The sequence below is a fragment of the Macrosteles quadrilineatus genome, unplaced genomic scaffold (genome assembly GCF_028750875.1).
Source record: "Macrosteles quadrilineatus isolate MER2022 unplaced genomic scaffold, UCM_ALF_1.0 Scaffold_11__1_contigs__length_5352618, whole genome shotgun sequence".
Taxonomy (NCBI): Eukaryota; Metazoa; Arthropoda; class Insecta; order Hemiptera; family Cicadellidae; genus Macrosteles; species Macrosteles quadrilineatus.
This window is the reverse complement of record NW_026542604.1, coordinates 3,098,540-3,116,533: the sequence shown is the minus strand read 5'-3', so window position 1 is coordinate 3,116,533 and position 17,994 is coordinate 3,098,540. Positions and strand designations below refer to the sequence as shown.

The following is a 17,994-nucleotide window of genomic DNA, read 5'->3' as shown; positions in this document are numbered from 1 at the left end:
GTTAAAACTAATGATATTTAAGTTGGGAAAAAATATGTCTTATTTATGGAAATATTTTAGTAAAAATGTAATCAGACAAGTTGAAATTTGCTTAGTCTGCAGGTTTGCTGCGGCGGGGGTATTTGTATATTTACCTTCTTGTGAGTAACAATATAAGGGTATGTTTTAAGTGTTATAAGACGTTTCTTTTATTTACTTTCTGGGAACTCTTCTCAAAATGTTTTCTTTAGTTCCAAACAATTATTAAATGGCACCCCAAATTTAAGTTCTCGTGTTTCAGTCAAAAGTTGCATTTTAGACAACTTAAAAAATATAGTACATTTTCACAACTAAATTCAAACAAAAAAAGGTATACTTTATACAGTAGTTTATATGATGTATTATGTTTACTCTTGTCTTTTCAGTGTTTATTCGTGTGATGGTTTAGATCAACAACAGCTGATAGAAAACTGACTTTAAGGGCTTATTTATAACATCCCAGTAATGTCATTCAATAAAAAATATTTAAATTAAATGTTTTAGGGCTGTGTATACTTTTATTTAGAATAAAGTTTAGTTGTAGAAGAGACTTTATACAGTTAAACCAGCCAGACTTCTGTGTAAATCAGGCTTAACCATGTTTAAAAATTGTGATTAAATGTACCTATATTAATTAGGCCTAGTTTATTTTTTTAAGTTTGAGATTTTTGTAGATCAAAATTTAAATACTGGATTCAGCTTGGGGTTGGACTTGACAGCAAAATGATTTGTCCTCAATGGAAATGAATTAAGTGTAAAGGTTGGTTTACACACATCAGTCCAGTCACAGTTCTGTCTTAGTTGCATCCACGATTCCTCAGTCAACTGTCTGTCATTTGGTTTCAGTCAGTCTTCAGTCACTTTATTTACAATGCCGTTACAGTCAAGAATTTTCAATTTGTTCTATCAATTTTCTATCGTCTATCATGTTGATTGTTACAAAATATAAACAGTATTGTGTATTGTGTGTTGTTGATTAAGTACCTACTTAAAATATAAACACAATCATTAAAATCAAATAAAAAATTAACCTTAAACAAATACTTGTCCGTCAGGCGTCCGAACAATCCAAAAATATTGGTGGGAAGAAATCTGAAATTGATTGACGGACGCTGGCAGAGTGACTGACAGACCTGTGCCGGATGAGTAGATAGCACAGTAAAAAAATCCATTAAAGAATAGTTTTTTTACTGTGACTTGACTGATTTGAATGACCTGTGACGTGATGTAACTGATGCGTGTCATCGACCTTAATATCGTTTTTTCACAATGTCGACGTTTTTCACATTATATTATCGTAATAGTCTCTGGTGTGTGTGGCCATCATTATCAACTTCCGTGATTGCGGCAACATCCTGAATAACTCCCACAGTCACGGAAACATCATCTAAATCCTGAATATCTCTTGCAGTAACAGAAACATCTTGATCCTCTCCCGCCATCTGAAAAATATTATTGTTGTCATCCGCAATCGCTTCAAAAAAGGAAATATTTTAACTTTTCTGCGATTGCGATCGTAAAAGCTTGAACCATGATCATTTTTTGACTTGGTGCTCTATCTCTAGCTTATAGGCTAGGCTGGGCTACACTCGAAAATCGAGCCCCTTGCACACCTCTAGTTTCTCCCAGTTAAATGTTTTGTGTTTTCAAGATTCAAGATTCAAGATTCTTTATTTCCAATAAAGTACAATAAATAAAAAGTGACATATTTTATATAAAGGAAAAAATATTCCTCACAAGACTACACGTCTGTGTGTGAGGAAGAGTCCATGGCACTCGCTGGTCACTCTTAAAAAATATATACACTTACATAAAACAACTTTTCTAGTTAACAATAATATAACTTATTCATTAAAATTAAAAATAAAATAAAATATCTTAGTCCTGGCCAACATATAACCATCAGAATATAAGTTCTAAACACTTGTTAAGTTAAAGCAAATTAAAAATTAAAAAATTAAAGATACCCCTCAAAATAAAATAAAATAATTCTTACAATTTAAAAACAAAAATCAATCCGGTTTAAAAATTTTGACATAGCCCATGCCTGATATAGCCCAACTTGGCTGATAAGTTGGAGATTTAATAGATTTTTTATTATTTTTATTATTTTTTGTTTGTTGCTCTTTAGCATCAAAAAGTGTTATTTTTCTAACTAGGTTTCAAAGGTATTGATTGAGTCCAAGTGTTTAAAAATACATTGTTGATACAGACTGTTGCACAACACTGATGTTTCCCTCTGATGCATGATCTTCAGATTTAACTTATAATGACAGAAAAAAGAGTTTTTGTAAAAAAAGTGTCATTATTGATGAAATCCACAGGTTACATAATATTGTAGTTTTTAAGTTTGTTTTGCATTTAGTAAACAGTAGTTGTTTTTCTTATGATAGGTTTTGATTTTGTACCTTTAGTGCTTTCTAAAGGAAAGCTTATGGTTGTATACAATTGCAGTGTGATAGTATTTGTGATGAAATTACTACCTAAGTTAGTTAATGTTTTTGTGTACTCTCTTTTATAATTAACATTTCTTTAGATTTGTTATTAGATTTAGAATTTAAACATTATTTAGTGTTTAAACTCAACAAATGCAGCTAGAATTTCTTTTACCTCAAACTATGTTGACATTCAATTTTCAAAAGAAATCCAGTAATTGTTAAAATTAAAATTATATCACTAAAGCACATTTAGAACAATTTAAACTTGTATGTAGAAGATATGTAGCCTATACTGGTGTTTAGCTCAAAGAATTTCTTTAGTTTAGGATTTTTGCTGTACTATACTAGTCAAGCTTGTTTGTAATAATTATAATAAATTAACTTTTTGGAAATTAAATGTTTAATAATTTTGTCCTGATAGTGTTCAATTGTGTAAAAAACCCCCAAATTTTATGTTTTTGGTTCTCTACTTGTGTCATGTAAACTATTGATGTCTACTTATAAAACTAAACATTTTGTGTTTTATACATTATTACAATATAAATGTATATTAACCTATTTTAACAATTTTATTTTAAATACAGGGTGTTTATAAAAGAATGCCGGGATTTTAAACGGTCGTTGCTCGAGGAATATTCAAGATAATTAAATGATTTAGACGTCAAATTGAAGGGAAAAAGAGCGGTGTTTCTCATACTTTGATACAATTCAGAATAAAATTCAGATTTTCATAAATCTTATATGAGCGTAAAACTGGCTAAGTATGTACGCTTAGGGCGATTGGCGGGTTTATCTGATGTCTTAATCGAATCTTTTAAGGCACAAAGACTCTAAGGTGTTGATTTAGGTAAATTCAACTGACGACTTCGTCGGGAAATCAATTTTTTGGGCCATCTAAAGCTGAATTGTCAGATTTCTTTGACTATGTCATCTCTTGTTTTTAGCCGGCCAGGTGAATGTCTTTTCAAAATACTACGGTGCCACAAAACTCATCTCATTAAACCAGCGTCAAATTTCTTTATCATCAAGAAGATTTAAATTTAGTTTAATTTAGCTGAAACACAGATTACACTCTGTGCCTTCTGTTGCGCTGTAAACATTGCACTGGCGACCGGCGTCTGGCGCGTGAGTCACAATAGCGGCCACAATTTAGTCACAATAGTGGTCACAATTTAGCTCTTTGTTTTAGCTCTTGCTACAAGAGCTCTTGTTTTAGCTAGGTTCAATTTGACGAATAAAACAATAAAACGTTTAGTTACATTGAATAGTATCCAAGCAATTACTATTTGAAATCCCGGCATTCTTTTATAAACACCCTGTACATGCTGCTAAGTATTAAACTATAAAAAATACAGTATACAAGTAAATATACACAAACAAACTCAGTGTTTTTTTTTTGTTTAACACACAAGTCCAATAAAATGCCGTTAGGTTTTTGTGTTTGTTATTTTAGTAAAAGATTGTTTTGAGCACTACACTACAATGTTGAACCTTTTGTTTAATTCACAAAGTGTTGTTTTTCTACCTATTACTTTTTCTATAGGAGTTAAAAATTATGGTAAAAACATAACTCTTTTTGTGTTATCTTTGTCAGGTTAATTGCAAGGGGTTGATTTTGTGTGACCTCTAAGAGTATTTTTCATTTGGTAAACTGCAATCGTGTGACAGAATGTATAGCTTGCATAACTTGTAGCTTATTTCATTTATTTGCAGCAATACTAAAGAATTTGACCAGTACCTGTATTACGATACAGGTTGAATTAACTGTCCTCAACTAACATCCTCTACCGTAGACTACTTATTTACTCCTGTAGTTAACTTTTCCCGTGAATTAACAAAAAACCTGGAAGCACCCACTGTGTGTGCGATTATAGATGGTGGATTGTTACAGGTTCCGACAAAGTGTGGAGGATCTGCAGACGGGACTGTACAAGATCCTGGATCGGCTGAAGAACCACGAGGACGCTTGGCCATTCCTGGACCCTGTGGAGGAGGAGTACGCCCCTCGTTACTACTCAGTCATCGCCAAGCCTATGGATTTGCAGAGGATGGAGGATAAACTGGACGCTGGCGAGTACAGTACGTTCGGCGAGTTCAAGGCTGACTTCCAACTGATTGTGGATAACTGCCGGCAGTACAACGGGAGCGAGAACGGTGATTTGATTTAATTTGCTAAGAGTTATGTGGACTTTAGATTAGCAATCCTGCTGCAGTGACAACTTGTTTCGGTTCCAACCATCTTTGAGCCTGCAAGCTTTAGCAAACTTTATTCACCACTAAATATTGTGATTTTGAATCGCAGAATAAAGAGGTTAGCAGCTAGCTTACCTTGGAGAAGTACAGGTAGGCCATGTATGTTCTATGGTTCATCTTTTCTTATCCAAGATAAGGTAGCTGCTATTCTCTTTTTTCTACAATTCAAAATCTTGGTCTAGAGCCTTTCCTTGAACAATTAATTAAATGTTGTGATTGATGTTGAGTCCATGTAGGCATGAAGATTGTTCATCTTTGAACTGCAACTAGTTGTCACTACAATCACCAAGGATTACTTTAATGAAAGTTAGTTTAACTATTTTAGAGATTTGTTTATGTAATCATTTACTTTTAAATGCTAGGGTAGACATCATACCCATTATCTGAATCACCGGTTGCAAGTGTTTTTGGCTGTTGTCTGCTAGTCCTACTGCAGCCCCATTATATAACAGTAGACAACAGGTAAAACTTTATGACATTGTGAAATCCAATACAACTCTGCCTTTGTGTTGAAAGGAGTTAAAAGGATAAATAAGTTCATGGTTGATTCACACACATTAGTCCAGTCACAGTTCAGTCTCAGTTGCTACCGCAATTCCTCAGTCCACTGTCCCCATAAGCCTGTTTAATGAGGGCAATAATAAATTTTTTAACTGACATGACTGAACGATGATATGCCGGAACTGATGTGTGTGAACTTAAAATAACATTTTTAATAGCTACATGCGAGGAGCTAGTCTAGACTCCTCTTGAGTCTCAAACTGAGTCTAGACTAGCTCCTCGCACATGTCGCACATCAATGCCGGCACCGATAAAAATTGTTTGTGACTCTGACAGGTGTATTCGTTTTTATGTTCATTTCATGTCCGTATTGTGTTCTCGTAGTTTCAATGCGACAAATTTGTGTGAATGAAAATTTTTGACTTCCTTTGGCACCTGAAGAAAGCCCCATGAGGGCTGGAACTGCAGTAGTGTATTAATACTCCAAAGATCACCTGACAGGTATGGTATTTATACCATTTATTAACTAACTTAAGTGATTCGGAAGCTAACATCATGAATGACACTAAGATGGTAGACTTCATTCCACACATAAACCAAAACATTCAACGTCTAAACATATTTTTATTTCAATTTGCTAACCTTTTTAAATTTAATTGTATCCACTACTCCACAAAATACCAAGGAAAATGTTTTAATCCCAAATCAGAATTAGCTATTTTGAAACTAAAACAGAGGGTTTTCTACAGAGTACACAGAAATGGTTGGGAAACTGCTAGAAGCATTTGATGCTGCAGTTGATCGATATTTAGAAACTGAAATTTCTACTGACGAAGAAGTTGCAGTTGAATTTCCCGGTGAACAAAAGGGCAGAAGAAGGAAATCTTCACAGGCTTCTAAACATTCTCCCCCACCAAGTCACAGGTAAACTAATAACACCAATTGTTCATTTTTATCTAATTTACTTCTTATTTCTTATTTAAGGTAGTCCTAGTTTTTGAGGCTAATATTAAACATACAGTGCCACAAAACACACAACTGTCACAGACGATGTTTTTATTGTTATGATTCTCGAGTGTTTTCTAAATATGTAGTTCCATTTTTTTACACAATTAAATAGTAAAGGCCTTGTTCGTTTATGTTAGGAACTTTTGAGTTGCCAGAAAATAGTTTTACTGGAAATGATGATCCTCCGAGATAAGAGCCTAGAGGCATTTTCATGCTTCGGCTTTGATTTTCAAAAAACTTTGATCTTATCTGATCCAGTTGATAAGAAAACAAATAGGTATGTACAATCATAAATAAATGAAATAGTGAGTCGTTTGTCTTGTGTTTAAGTTGGGAACTTTTAAGTAGTATAAAAACTGTCTTGACTGGAAATGATTATCCTGCATGTTAGAGATCATAGAGGCATTCTCATCTTTTAGCTGTGATTTAAAAAAATCTATTGCATCTTAGGGTAAATGCAGTTGATTTGTGTTTTAAGAAAGTTATAAAAATCAAAATTGTTGGTTTTTATTCTTGTTCATTTTTTGGGATTTGAAATTAACGAAAAATGGTTTCACTGGAAATGATGATTCTCCGAGATAGAGCCTAGAGGCATTTTCATGCTTCGGCTGTGATTTGCAAAAAAACTTTGATCTTATCTGATCCAGTTGATAAGAAATAAATAGGTACCTATGTACAATCATAAAAAAATGAAATAGCGAGTAGTTTGTCTTGTTTTTAAGTTGGGAACTTTTAAGTAATATAAAAACTGTCTGACTGGAAATGATTATCCTGCATAGATCATAGAGGCATTCTCATCTTTTAGCTGTGATAAAAAAAAAAATCAATTACATCTTAGGGTAGATGCAGTAGATTTGTGTTTTAAGCAAATTATAAAAATTAAAATTGTTGGTTTTTAGTCTTGTTTATTTATTGGGATTTGAAATTAACAAAAAATAGTTTTACTGGAAATGATGATCCTCCGAGATAAGAGCCTAGAGGCATTTTCATGCTTCGGCTGTGATTTGCAAAAAACTTTGATCTTATCTGATCCAGTTGATAAGAAATAAATAGGTACCTATGTACAATCATAAAAAAATGAAATAGCGAGTAGTTTGTCTTGTTTTTAAGTTGGGAACTTTTAAGTAATATAAAAACTGTCTGACTGGAAATGATTATCCTCCATAGATCATAGAGGCATTCTCATCTTTTAGCTGTGATAAAAAAAAAATCAATTACATCTTAGGGTAGATGCAGTAGATTTGTGTTTTAAGCAAATTATAAAAATTAAAATTGTTGGTTTTTAGTCTTGTTTATTTTTTGGGATTTGAAATGAACGAAAAATGGTTCCACTGGAAATGATGATTCTCCGAGATAGAGCCTAGAGGCATTTTCATGCTTCGGCTGTGATTTGCAAAAACTTTGATCTTATCTGATCCAGTTTATTTATGATTGCCTGTTGAAATAAAGGCATTCTACTTCTTTTAAAACTGTCTAGAAAACATGACGTGCAATACGTGCTTGCTGTGGCTCTTTTGGATGAAACAGAATTGAAAACTATTTATTGCACTCAGTCTCACAGCCTATTGGCTGTTTTTGCTCCAAGTCGCTGCTGGCTATTACACAGCAGCGAATGTGTGGAGGAAGAAAAATGTGTTTACAACATGGTATTGAAAAAATTACTAATACTTGTTTTATTCTTCAGGAGTGAAGAGAGTGACAACGAACTGCCAGAGGAGGTTCCGGTCAAAGAGGAGTCAGAGGTGGAGGCAGAAGAAGAAGAGGAGGAAGCAAGTCAAAAAGACTCAGAGAGTCAGAGCAGTCGTAGCCAGAGTCGAAGCAAGGCGACCAAGAAGACACAGGAGACCAAGAGACCTGGGAAGAAACCAACGGGGATCAAGAACGTCACAGACATCGAGGCACTTGAGTTGGCCACCGAACAAACGTTAAAGGTACACCTTTAATTTTTACGGTGGGTGGGTTTTTTGTGAGGGTTTACAGGGTGTATACCAACCGGGAAAACCGGGAGAACCGGGAAATAACCTTGAATTTGAAGGGACCTGGAAAAAACCGGGGAAAAGCCGGGATTTTTGGACCGATTCCGGGATTTTTATTTTAGCCCCCGGTAGAAGATTGTAGTCGAAAAATGCGTCTTGCCGCGATTGCGGGCGACGACGATGACGTTTTTGTGACCGCGGGAGACGACGATGACGTTTCCGTGACCGCAGGATACGACAATGACATCTACACGTCCGCGGGAAATGTTCATGATTTGCCGCGATTGCGGACGACAACGATGACGTTTCCGTGACCGCGGGAGATGACGATGACGTTTCCGTGACGATGATGTAGACACAGCCGCGGGAAATATCATGATTTTACCGAGATCGCGGACGATGACGTTTCCGTGACCACTGGAGACGACGATGACGTTTCCGTGACCACTGGAGACGACGATGATGTTTACATGGCTGCGGTAAATATTCATGATTTTGCCGCGATCGAGTACTTCGACGATTACGTTTCCCTAACCGCTGGAGTCAATAATGATGTCTACACGGCCGCGGAAGATTTTCATGATTTGCCGTGGCCGCGAAAGATGAAGATGATGATTTCTACACGGCCGCGTGAAATGCTCATGATTTTGCCGCGATTGCGGCCGACGACGATGACGTTTCCGTGACCGCGGGAGACGACGAAGACGTTTACGTGACCGTGAGATCAACGATGATGTATACACTGCCGCAGGAAATATTCATGATTTTGCCGAGATCGCGGACGACGGCGCTGACGTTTCCATAACTGCGAGAGGCAATGATGATGTCCACACGGCCGCGGAAGATTTTCGTGATTTGCCGTGACCGCGAAAGACGACGATGATGATTTCTACACGGCCGCGTGATATGCTCATGATTTTGCCGTGATTGCGGCCAACGACGATGACGTTTCCGTGACCGCGGGAAACGACGATGACGTTTCCGTGACCGCGGGAAACGACGATGACGTTTCCGTGACCGCGGGAAACGACGATGACGTGTCCGTGACCGCGAGATCAACGATGATGTTTACACTGTCGCGGGAAATATTCATTATTTTGCCGAGATCGTGGACGACGACGATGATGTTTCCGTGACCGCGAGAGACGACGATGATGTAGACACGACCGCGGGAAATCAAATCAAATCAAATCAAATCAAAAAATCCTTTATTCAAACAGTACATTTCTATACATGAATTGTGTCAAGTCAAGAATAAACATAACTATACATTTGGCAAATTTACTACACTAATTAATTAAGAGCTATAATCTATATGTATACACTTTCTCCCCTACAACTACTTACTGTTCAACCATTACAACTAACTATTGATTTGACATACTAATATCTAATTGAAAAAGTCCCCAATCTTGTAGCAGCATTTATCTGACAACAATTTGAACAAACTGGTTTTAAATCTTTTAAAATCTGTCAAACCCTTTATGGTGCTAGGCAGGCTATTATACAATTTTATGCCAGAGTAATATGGAGAATGTTCAATGGTGGAGGTGTTATGTCTAGGGTATGTAAGGCTATTCTTTTGTCTTGTGTTATAGTTGTGAAAATCAGAGTTATTTGGAAAATTTGATAAATTTTGTCTTATATACAAAATTAAGTTATATATGTATATACTAGGAAAAGTAAGAATTTTGTGATTTTTAAAAATACTCTTACAGGATTTTTTTCCTTTAAGTCCAAAAATAATACGGATAATTCTCTTCTGCATTTTAAAAACTTTTTTTCTCCTATCTGAATTTCCCCAGAAGATCACACCATAATTAAACAAGTGATAGACATAACCGTAATAAACCATCGTGAGAGTGGATATGTCAACAGATTTAGATAAAATAATGAACATAAAATGAGCTTTATTTAATTTTTTTACAACTTCACCAATATGATTTTGCCAAGTCAATTTTTGATCCACTGTGATGCCTAAGAATTTAACTGAGCTTACTGAATTTAGAGAAAGATTCAAATCTAATTTTGTTAATGAGTCTGATTTCTGGTAGTTTTTTTGGAATTCCATCAGAAGAGATTTATCTTTATTTAACGCCAAACCATTTGCTTCAAACCATTTTTCTAGCTGAAGGAAATCTTGTTCAGCTGTTTGTTGCATGAAAATTTTACTATGATCAGTGAAAATAATGGAAATGTCATCAGCAAACATTACTGATTTTGACTTTAAAATCAAAGGTAGGTCATTAATATAAACCAAAAACAGTAGTGGACCTAGTATTGAGCCTTGTGGCACACCCTCTGTGACTAATTTGAAATCAGATTTCAGATTTATTAACCGTAGGTCCACACACTGTTTCCGCATTGATAAAAACGAGGTTATCCACTTTATAGCCATGCCTGACACACCATAAAAGTTTAGTTTTTGTATTAATAGGCTATGGTTTACACAGTCAAATGCTTTTGACAGATCACAGTAGAGACCAGCTACTGCCTGCGATCTGTCAAGAGCACCTGTGACTTCGGTAATAAAGCTAAAGATTGGATATGTCGTACTCCGTCCCTTCCGGAATCCAAACTGACATGTATCCAAAATTTGGGATGTTTCAAAATGATCACACAATCTATTGAAGACGACTTTCTCAAATATTTTTGAGAAACTAGGCAATAAAGAAATAGGTCTGTAGTTGGATATATCTTTTGGGTCACCCTTTTTAAAGACTGGTATTATGTTTGATAGTTTTAATAGGTCAGGGAAAACACCAGTATACAAAGAAATGTTTATCAAATGAACAATGGGTTGAGCAATAAACTCTGAACTTGATTTCATTAATGAAGTTGAAATTTCATCCCATCCAGAGGCTTTAGATGACTTTAAGTCTTTTATTATATCTTGGACTTCTTGAAGGTTCACTGGCTTAAATGATATAAGTTTGGACTCGGGAGGGATTCTACTGTGTAGGAAGCCAAGAGCTTTGTAAGAATCTGAACCAACATTCAAGCTTTTACATGTGTCAGAAAAAAATGCATTAATTTGATTTAGTTGCGTCCTTTCAGACATTGAATGCAACAAGAAGGGGTATCCTTTTTTGCTGTTGTCAGTTGTATTAGTCTCTTTTTTAACAATATGCCAGGCTGTTTTGGTTTTGTTACAGGATTCTTTAATCTGATTTCTGTTGTACAATATCTTAGCTGATTTTATACATTTATTTAATAATTTCTTGTATTCTTTTACATAATCTTTAAAAGTTGTATCATTTGACATTTTACTAAGTTCATGTAATTCCCTTTTCCTTTTGCATGAGACTCTAATTCCAGTTGTTAACCACCCTTTATCAAAATGTTTACTATAACATTTCTTATTTACTAAAGGAAAACAAGAATTAAAATGCAGTTTAAAAGTTTGAAGAAAACACTTATAAAGTACATTAACATCAGTCATTACTTCAGATTTGCTAAAAAATTCAGTCCATTGTTCATACTTCAAAACGTTAACAAAACTATCCAAATTTTTTTTACTATAATTTCTTTTTAAGGATGGACTGATTTTTATCTTTGTTTCCAGTTGTCTATTTTCAAAATAACTATAATCTAAACATAAACACTGTGTTAAGTGGTCAGATAAACCATTTTCTAAAACTATTGCTTTACACAAGTTAGGACAGAAATTAGTGATAATATTGTCAAGACAGGAACTAGAAACATTAGTAATTCGAGTTGGAACATTGAAATGTGCAAAAAAATTAAAGGAACTTAAAATTGATAAGAATTCTTTGGTATAGAAGTCAGAATTTAAAACATTGATATTGAAATCTCCTGCAAGTAAAACATGCGCCTTAGGGGTCTTATCTATACAATAGCTTAAAAGGAAATGGAGACGTTCAAAAAACACATCAAAAGCAGCTTTGGTATAAACAGTTGGTCTGTAGACACACAGTACAATAAGATCTATGGGTTTAACTATTTGGACCCCACAACATTCAAAACTTGACTCAATCGTTAATTCTTCAAAATCAGGCCTATGTTTAATTTTAAAATGATCATTTACAAGAATGGATACTCCCCCTCTTTTCTGATTTTCCCTGCAGTAAGATGCAGCGTTTTGATATCCATCAAATTGAAATAGTGGAATTTTACAATTAGATGGGACCCAGTGTTCCGAAAAGCAAACTACATCCGGTTTTCTGTTGAAACTATTGAGGTATAAATTAATTTCATCAATTTTATTGTTTTGGATGATGCCCTGGATGTTACAATGAAATATTGCAAATGATCTGTTTCCCAAAGACTTAGAGGTGTCATCAGAGCAACTGTTCATGTGTCTGTCGCTGGAGGTTGAGTTGACTCCAAAAAACTATTGATATGTTTTAAATTAGTTCTAACAGGTGTAGAGAAACCTAGAAATTTATCATTTGCATTTCCTACACAACTATCATTTCTAAATGGAATTACAAAACCATCACTAATGCTATCTTGTTGAGGCCGGCTAACATTCACTGCACTATTCCCCTTATTGACTTTATAACCCCCCGTTTCACACACTGCTGGACACTTAGGAGATCGTGTTGACTCTGCTTGGCTGTGCTCTACAACTGACTTGACTCCATCACTTTCACATGGACCCTGTTGGGAAGATTTCAGTGCAGACTCCCTCGCCATACTCTCGACCACATGAATTTCATGACGAAGTTCATTTATGAATTTAGGAAAGTCAAGTCCATTATAAAGTTGTCTGGATGAGTTTTCTGGCTTTGCAACTACACATACTGCTGCCCCTGTCTTTATATGAAGTTGCACTATGTTCTTAGCAAAGTTCTCAATGGAGATACGGTCCCTCACACAGCCCATCGGAGAGCATACCAAGATTTTAAAGTTTCTTGTATTGACGTTGCTAATAAGGTGTGAAAAGCACAAATTATAATCTTCTAAAGAGGGTTTAGCGGAGAATTTTGATTTTGTCATAAGCCCGTAAATGCCTGCTCCGTTATCGGTTTGCTGGAACGATAGGTATTTGTTGAGAATGTCAGAGGTCTGTGGTCTTCCAAAAATCTTCTTAAAAGTTACAGCCACGCCTGCGCTCATGTTTCTTTCTTCGTGAAAATCACTAGATATACAGTGCGCAAAAGCAACTGAGCTGTTGTTCTTCAAGCGGCTGATAACGTCAGACATATCTTCTTCAACTATTTTTATTCCTTCCTTCTCCTTTATAGTCTTAATGGCGTCAAGTTTTTGATTTTTCCCAGCTGTGCATTGATCTTTGTTAGTTTCTTCTTTGGCTTGAGAGACGTCCGTTGGTACTTGTGAGAGCTGGCCCGTATCACCTTGTTCCAGTAAGGATGCTTCCAGTGAACAGCCAGGCCTGGTAGTCGAGAGTGAATCAGATTCGTTTATTTTACTTGCTTTATCTTTGGTAGCGAGTGGTGGAATAAGTGATAAAGAGTTGAGCACTGGTGCCTTACCTTCCACAGTCCCCATTCTTCCAAACACTGCTTGTTCATACCGTTCAACCACTGCTTCTGAAATAGTCTTCTTCCCTTTGTAGTTGAAATGAAGCCCGTGTCGTGTAAAGTTGTGTTTTTTTAAAGGGTTTAAGTTAATGATTTTTACATTGGGGATGCGGGAGCTTAATTCGTTAATGTAGCTGTTTAGGGTAATTAATTCATCATGGACTGGACTATTTCTAGGTATATCAAATCTTGGTGGTATGGTAGCCAAAAATATGTGTTCTTTATATGACAGTATCTTCAATTTATCTTCTATAGTCTTGTAAAGCTCCTTTGCACTGCATTGAAGTGAATCATTTGTACCCCCGATAACTAAAATTGGAGTTTTTTCTTTGTTGTTAGCACCGTCAAGAATGGATACTAGTCTTGCATTAGGTTTCACAATTCCCAAGCAGTTAATTTTCCCTTCACTCATTAGGTTAATTTGTTTTGCCAAGTTTCTACCTTGGCTATCTGAGTGAATGACTAGATTTACATTTCTCTTACAAATCCTTCTTATCTTTGGTTTTCCTGCAAGTTTTTTACAGTTTGTGTGGTGTTTTTGGTTCTTACGGGTATCGTCAGTAGCTTTCACGGTTTGGGAAACAGTCTTGTCCTCCTCACTTTGGCCGCTCAATGGATCAAAGCTGTTACTCAGGGGTAAATCAGAGCATTTATTTGGTGGATTACTAGTTTTGTCCAAATGTACGTGTTGAGCTTGTCTCGTATTTTTATGTGTAACTAAATTCCATGACTGCTCCTTGGAATAATGCTTAATCACTGCCGGACTGGTGCATTTTTCTGGCTTTTCAATCATAACAGAATAAAATGTGTCATTACTAACACCGTGGTTGTTAAGCAAAAAATAAGCCATAAGACAACGTATCTTTGTCAACTCTGAGTTGGATAGGGACACCCTCTGAAAGAAATCAATATCAACAGGTTTATTATCCATTATGTCCTGTATTACTGATTCAATGAACCAGCACGTGAAAACGCCACAGTCATAGGTGTTGGGCTGTAGTGGACATTTCACAGGAATGAGAGGTGCTGTTAATGATTCCCCTCCTAGGTAGCTAGAAAGTTTGGTAACAAGTTTCTTGGCCGAAGGTAAATTGTGATGATTAAGCGAGTCGAGATGGTAATAAGTATTTTCAATCTTATAATATATCAGGCAGCTCCAATGGGTACCACTATCTCCATCCAAGCTCTCAGAATCATTTACTGGCAATATTGCTTGTTTTCACATTTAATGGTTCTAATATATATATAAAATCAACAAGATTTTTAATAGCATGCACAATAAGGGGATTTACAACAATGCATGACTTAGAGGCCAAAAATCTGTCACTGATTATTTCTAGGTAAGACTGTATTGTTAAATCAGTCAACCAATGTTTTTCCAAGAGTTCATCAGTGAATTTCATTTTCTTAACTGAAGTGAGATCAGTTTGTGTTTCTATTGATGTTACAAGCTTAGGTTCAGGTATGTGATCTGTTTGAGTACTTATGGTTTCATATACTTTTGTTGAGACAGAAGAATTTAACGGTTCATGGCTGAAAGATTCATTGCTACTAGAAAATGACAAATCATTACTGTTTTTTCTTGAGGTAAAATTAAAATCTTCAATTTTAAGTGGGAGCCCTTTCTCCTTAATGTATTTATCTAGCTCTTTTTTAGAACGGAATAGTTTACCACCTGGTGACTTAATGTAAACATCAGTTTTACCCTTACTCAAACCATTTTTCCTCAGCTTTTCTTCTCTTACCCAACCTCTAGGTAAGTTTGGGCTCTTATTTTTTAAATCGGCTTGAGAATTGGATAACATGATAATATACAATTTTTTTTTTTTTTTTTTTTTTTGTGAATACAGAAATATATAAATTTGATTTTCAAGTTGAGGAGCTCAATTCACTGTACAAAAATGTAATTGTTTTGTTTTCTTTGCTCTTAGAAATAAGAAGTTTAGCCAGAGTCCAAGATTGTTTTATCTATATGGGTCAGACTTCAGGTGATAGGTAAACAAACAACCTGACTTGTGTAGAAGCTCATCCACATGTCCACTCCAAAGGTCAACTCCTGCGCTGCCGTCTTATCAGCGCTGCCGTCTTATCTCTTGACTAATCTTAGCACAAATATCTGGTGAAACTTGAATTTATCCAAGAAAAACTTTTGTAATTTACAACCGGTTATTTAAAGTAAAAAACCGGTTTCCGAATTTTGAACAAAAATTAAAACTGAATATTTACATACTAGACACAACTCATAAAACAAATAATTTCCGGGTTAAATTTCTAAAAAACTGAGGAGCACAAATTAAACAGGTCAAGTAGCATCAGGGGCTTCCCCCACTCTCCATGACTCTCCACTCTCCAATCATGAAATATTCATGATTTTGCCGAGATCGCGGACGACGACGATGACGTTTCCGTGACTGCGGGAGGCAATGATGATGTCTACACGGCTGGGGAAGATATTAGTGATTTGCCGTGACCGCGAAAGACGACGATAATTATGTCAACACGGCCGCAAATGTTCATGATTTTGCCGCGATCGCGGACGACGACGATGACGATTACGTGACCGCGGGATCAACGATGATGTTTACACTGCCGCGGGAAATTTTAATGATTTTGCCGAGATCGCGGACGACAACGATGACGTTCCCGTGACCGCTGGAGTCAATGATGGTGTCTACATGGCCTCGGAACATTTTTGTCATTTTGCCGCTATCGCGGATGACGATGATTACGTTTCCGTGATCGCGAGAGACGGCGATAATGTATACATACCGCGGGAGATGTCCAGGATTTTTCTATGATAACGTAAGACTGTGATTACTTTAACGTCACTGTGGGAAGCGACCACACGACCGCAGGAAATATTCAGGATTTTGCCGCCGTTGATAATGTGTTCATAAAAAATGAAGATAATATTCAGGATTTTGCTGCCATCGAGAGAGACAATGTTTCCGTGGCCTTAAGTAATGATGACAATGAAAATTATTACTTAATAAGGATTATTATTTTTTCAACACTAGCTCACTGGACTTGAAACAAATTTGATGTGTATATTGTATACTTAAGCTGCAAGTCTTCAATTGATTATAGTTTAAGTGGATTCAAACAGACACGCGGAAACCTGGAAAAACTTTGAAAAACCAGGAAAAAACCTGGAATTTCACTTTAATAAAATAGTATACACCCTGGTTTACACCAGTAGCATTTTCAAATTATGAAATTCAAACACCTTTAAAAGAGAGTGGTCCAAACAAATAAAAATTACTGTGGATTTGTTGTGGATCAAATCTGTCCTGTTTGCAACTTAGTCCAAGACTTAAACCACTAAGCTAGTGGCACACCCTGAAAGTGGGTTTAAATTTCTACAATACTAGAAGTAGGTGAGTCTTCCCAAGGTTCAAAATTAACTAAAGTATTGTGGTCTTAGGGACAAAACTGTGTCATATTGCAGATAACATGAGCTGATCTTCAGAGCAGTAACAGAGCACTACAACTAGTGTTTTACCATGATATTGTAGATTAGATACATTTCTATTGTCCTTGTTGGGGATTAGTACAATAAATATCAACTGCTGTGCACTCGGTACAGATAGCTTGGTAAAGAATAGATTTAAGATTTAAATCAATGAAGTTAGACTAATTTTTTAACTTTATAACCGTTTTCTCAGGACATCAACAAGTGGCTAGATGACACTCCCAGATTCTCAGAGTTCTCATCTGCCAGTAACTCACCCTCTCAACTGCCAATGGTGGATGATTGTGATGGGGTCGGCAGCCGCATAGAGCACGACTACCGGGCCAGGCTCAAGATACGAGCAAAAGAGAAACTGGTAATTTACGTTATGATTTGTAGAGGGTTATATACTGATTGAGTTAGTCATTTTTAAGTGATAAAACACTATCCATTTGGTTAATTTTACGGCAGTATCCCTTTTGTTAAGACACTTAAAGCTTAGACCCTGGTCCTGACTATTAATGTTTTGTACCATGAGAATTTATTTGAGTTATTTCAAAAGTGGTTAAGCTGAGTAGGGCCTATTTGAGCTTTTATAATCGGTTATGTTTGCTAAGGGAGAGCTTGGTATTTTTTTTTACACTAAACCAATTGCATTTAATGATCCACTCATAATAATTGAGTAAGTATGATTAGACATTCTTCCTGCTAACACAAAATTTGTTAACTGTGTGTAATCATAAGCTTGGGAGGGTGCTCTAATTCATCATGTAAAAAAGTGTTGTCTGTTACATCCTACTTGTTAGGATTAAGTTATCTCCTTTCTAATGAAACAATTAAAA

The 17,994-nt window shown here is 35.8% G+C and overlaps 1 protein-coding gene across 1 annotated transcript in view; it reads left to right on the top strand.

Annotated features, from left to right (window-relative positions):
• Positions 1-17,994, top strand: part of LOC129004737 (proteoglycan 4-like) — a 46,205-nt gene that overhangs the window by 20,969 nt on the left and 7,242 nt on the right. The window contains exons 9-12 of the mRNA XM_054433334.1: positions 4,348-4,610; positions 5,960-6,134; positions 7,903-8,149; positions 17,367-17,528. Coding sequence (XP_054289309.1) covers positions 4,348-4,610; positions 5,960-6,134; positions 7,903-8,149; positions 17,367-17,528 — 847 coding nt within the window. The remainder of the gene's footprint in view (positions 1-4,347; positions 4,611-5,959; positions 6,135-7,902; positions 8,150-17,366; positions 17,529-17,994) is intronic.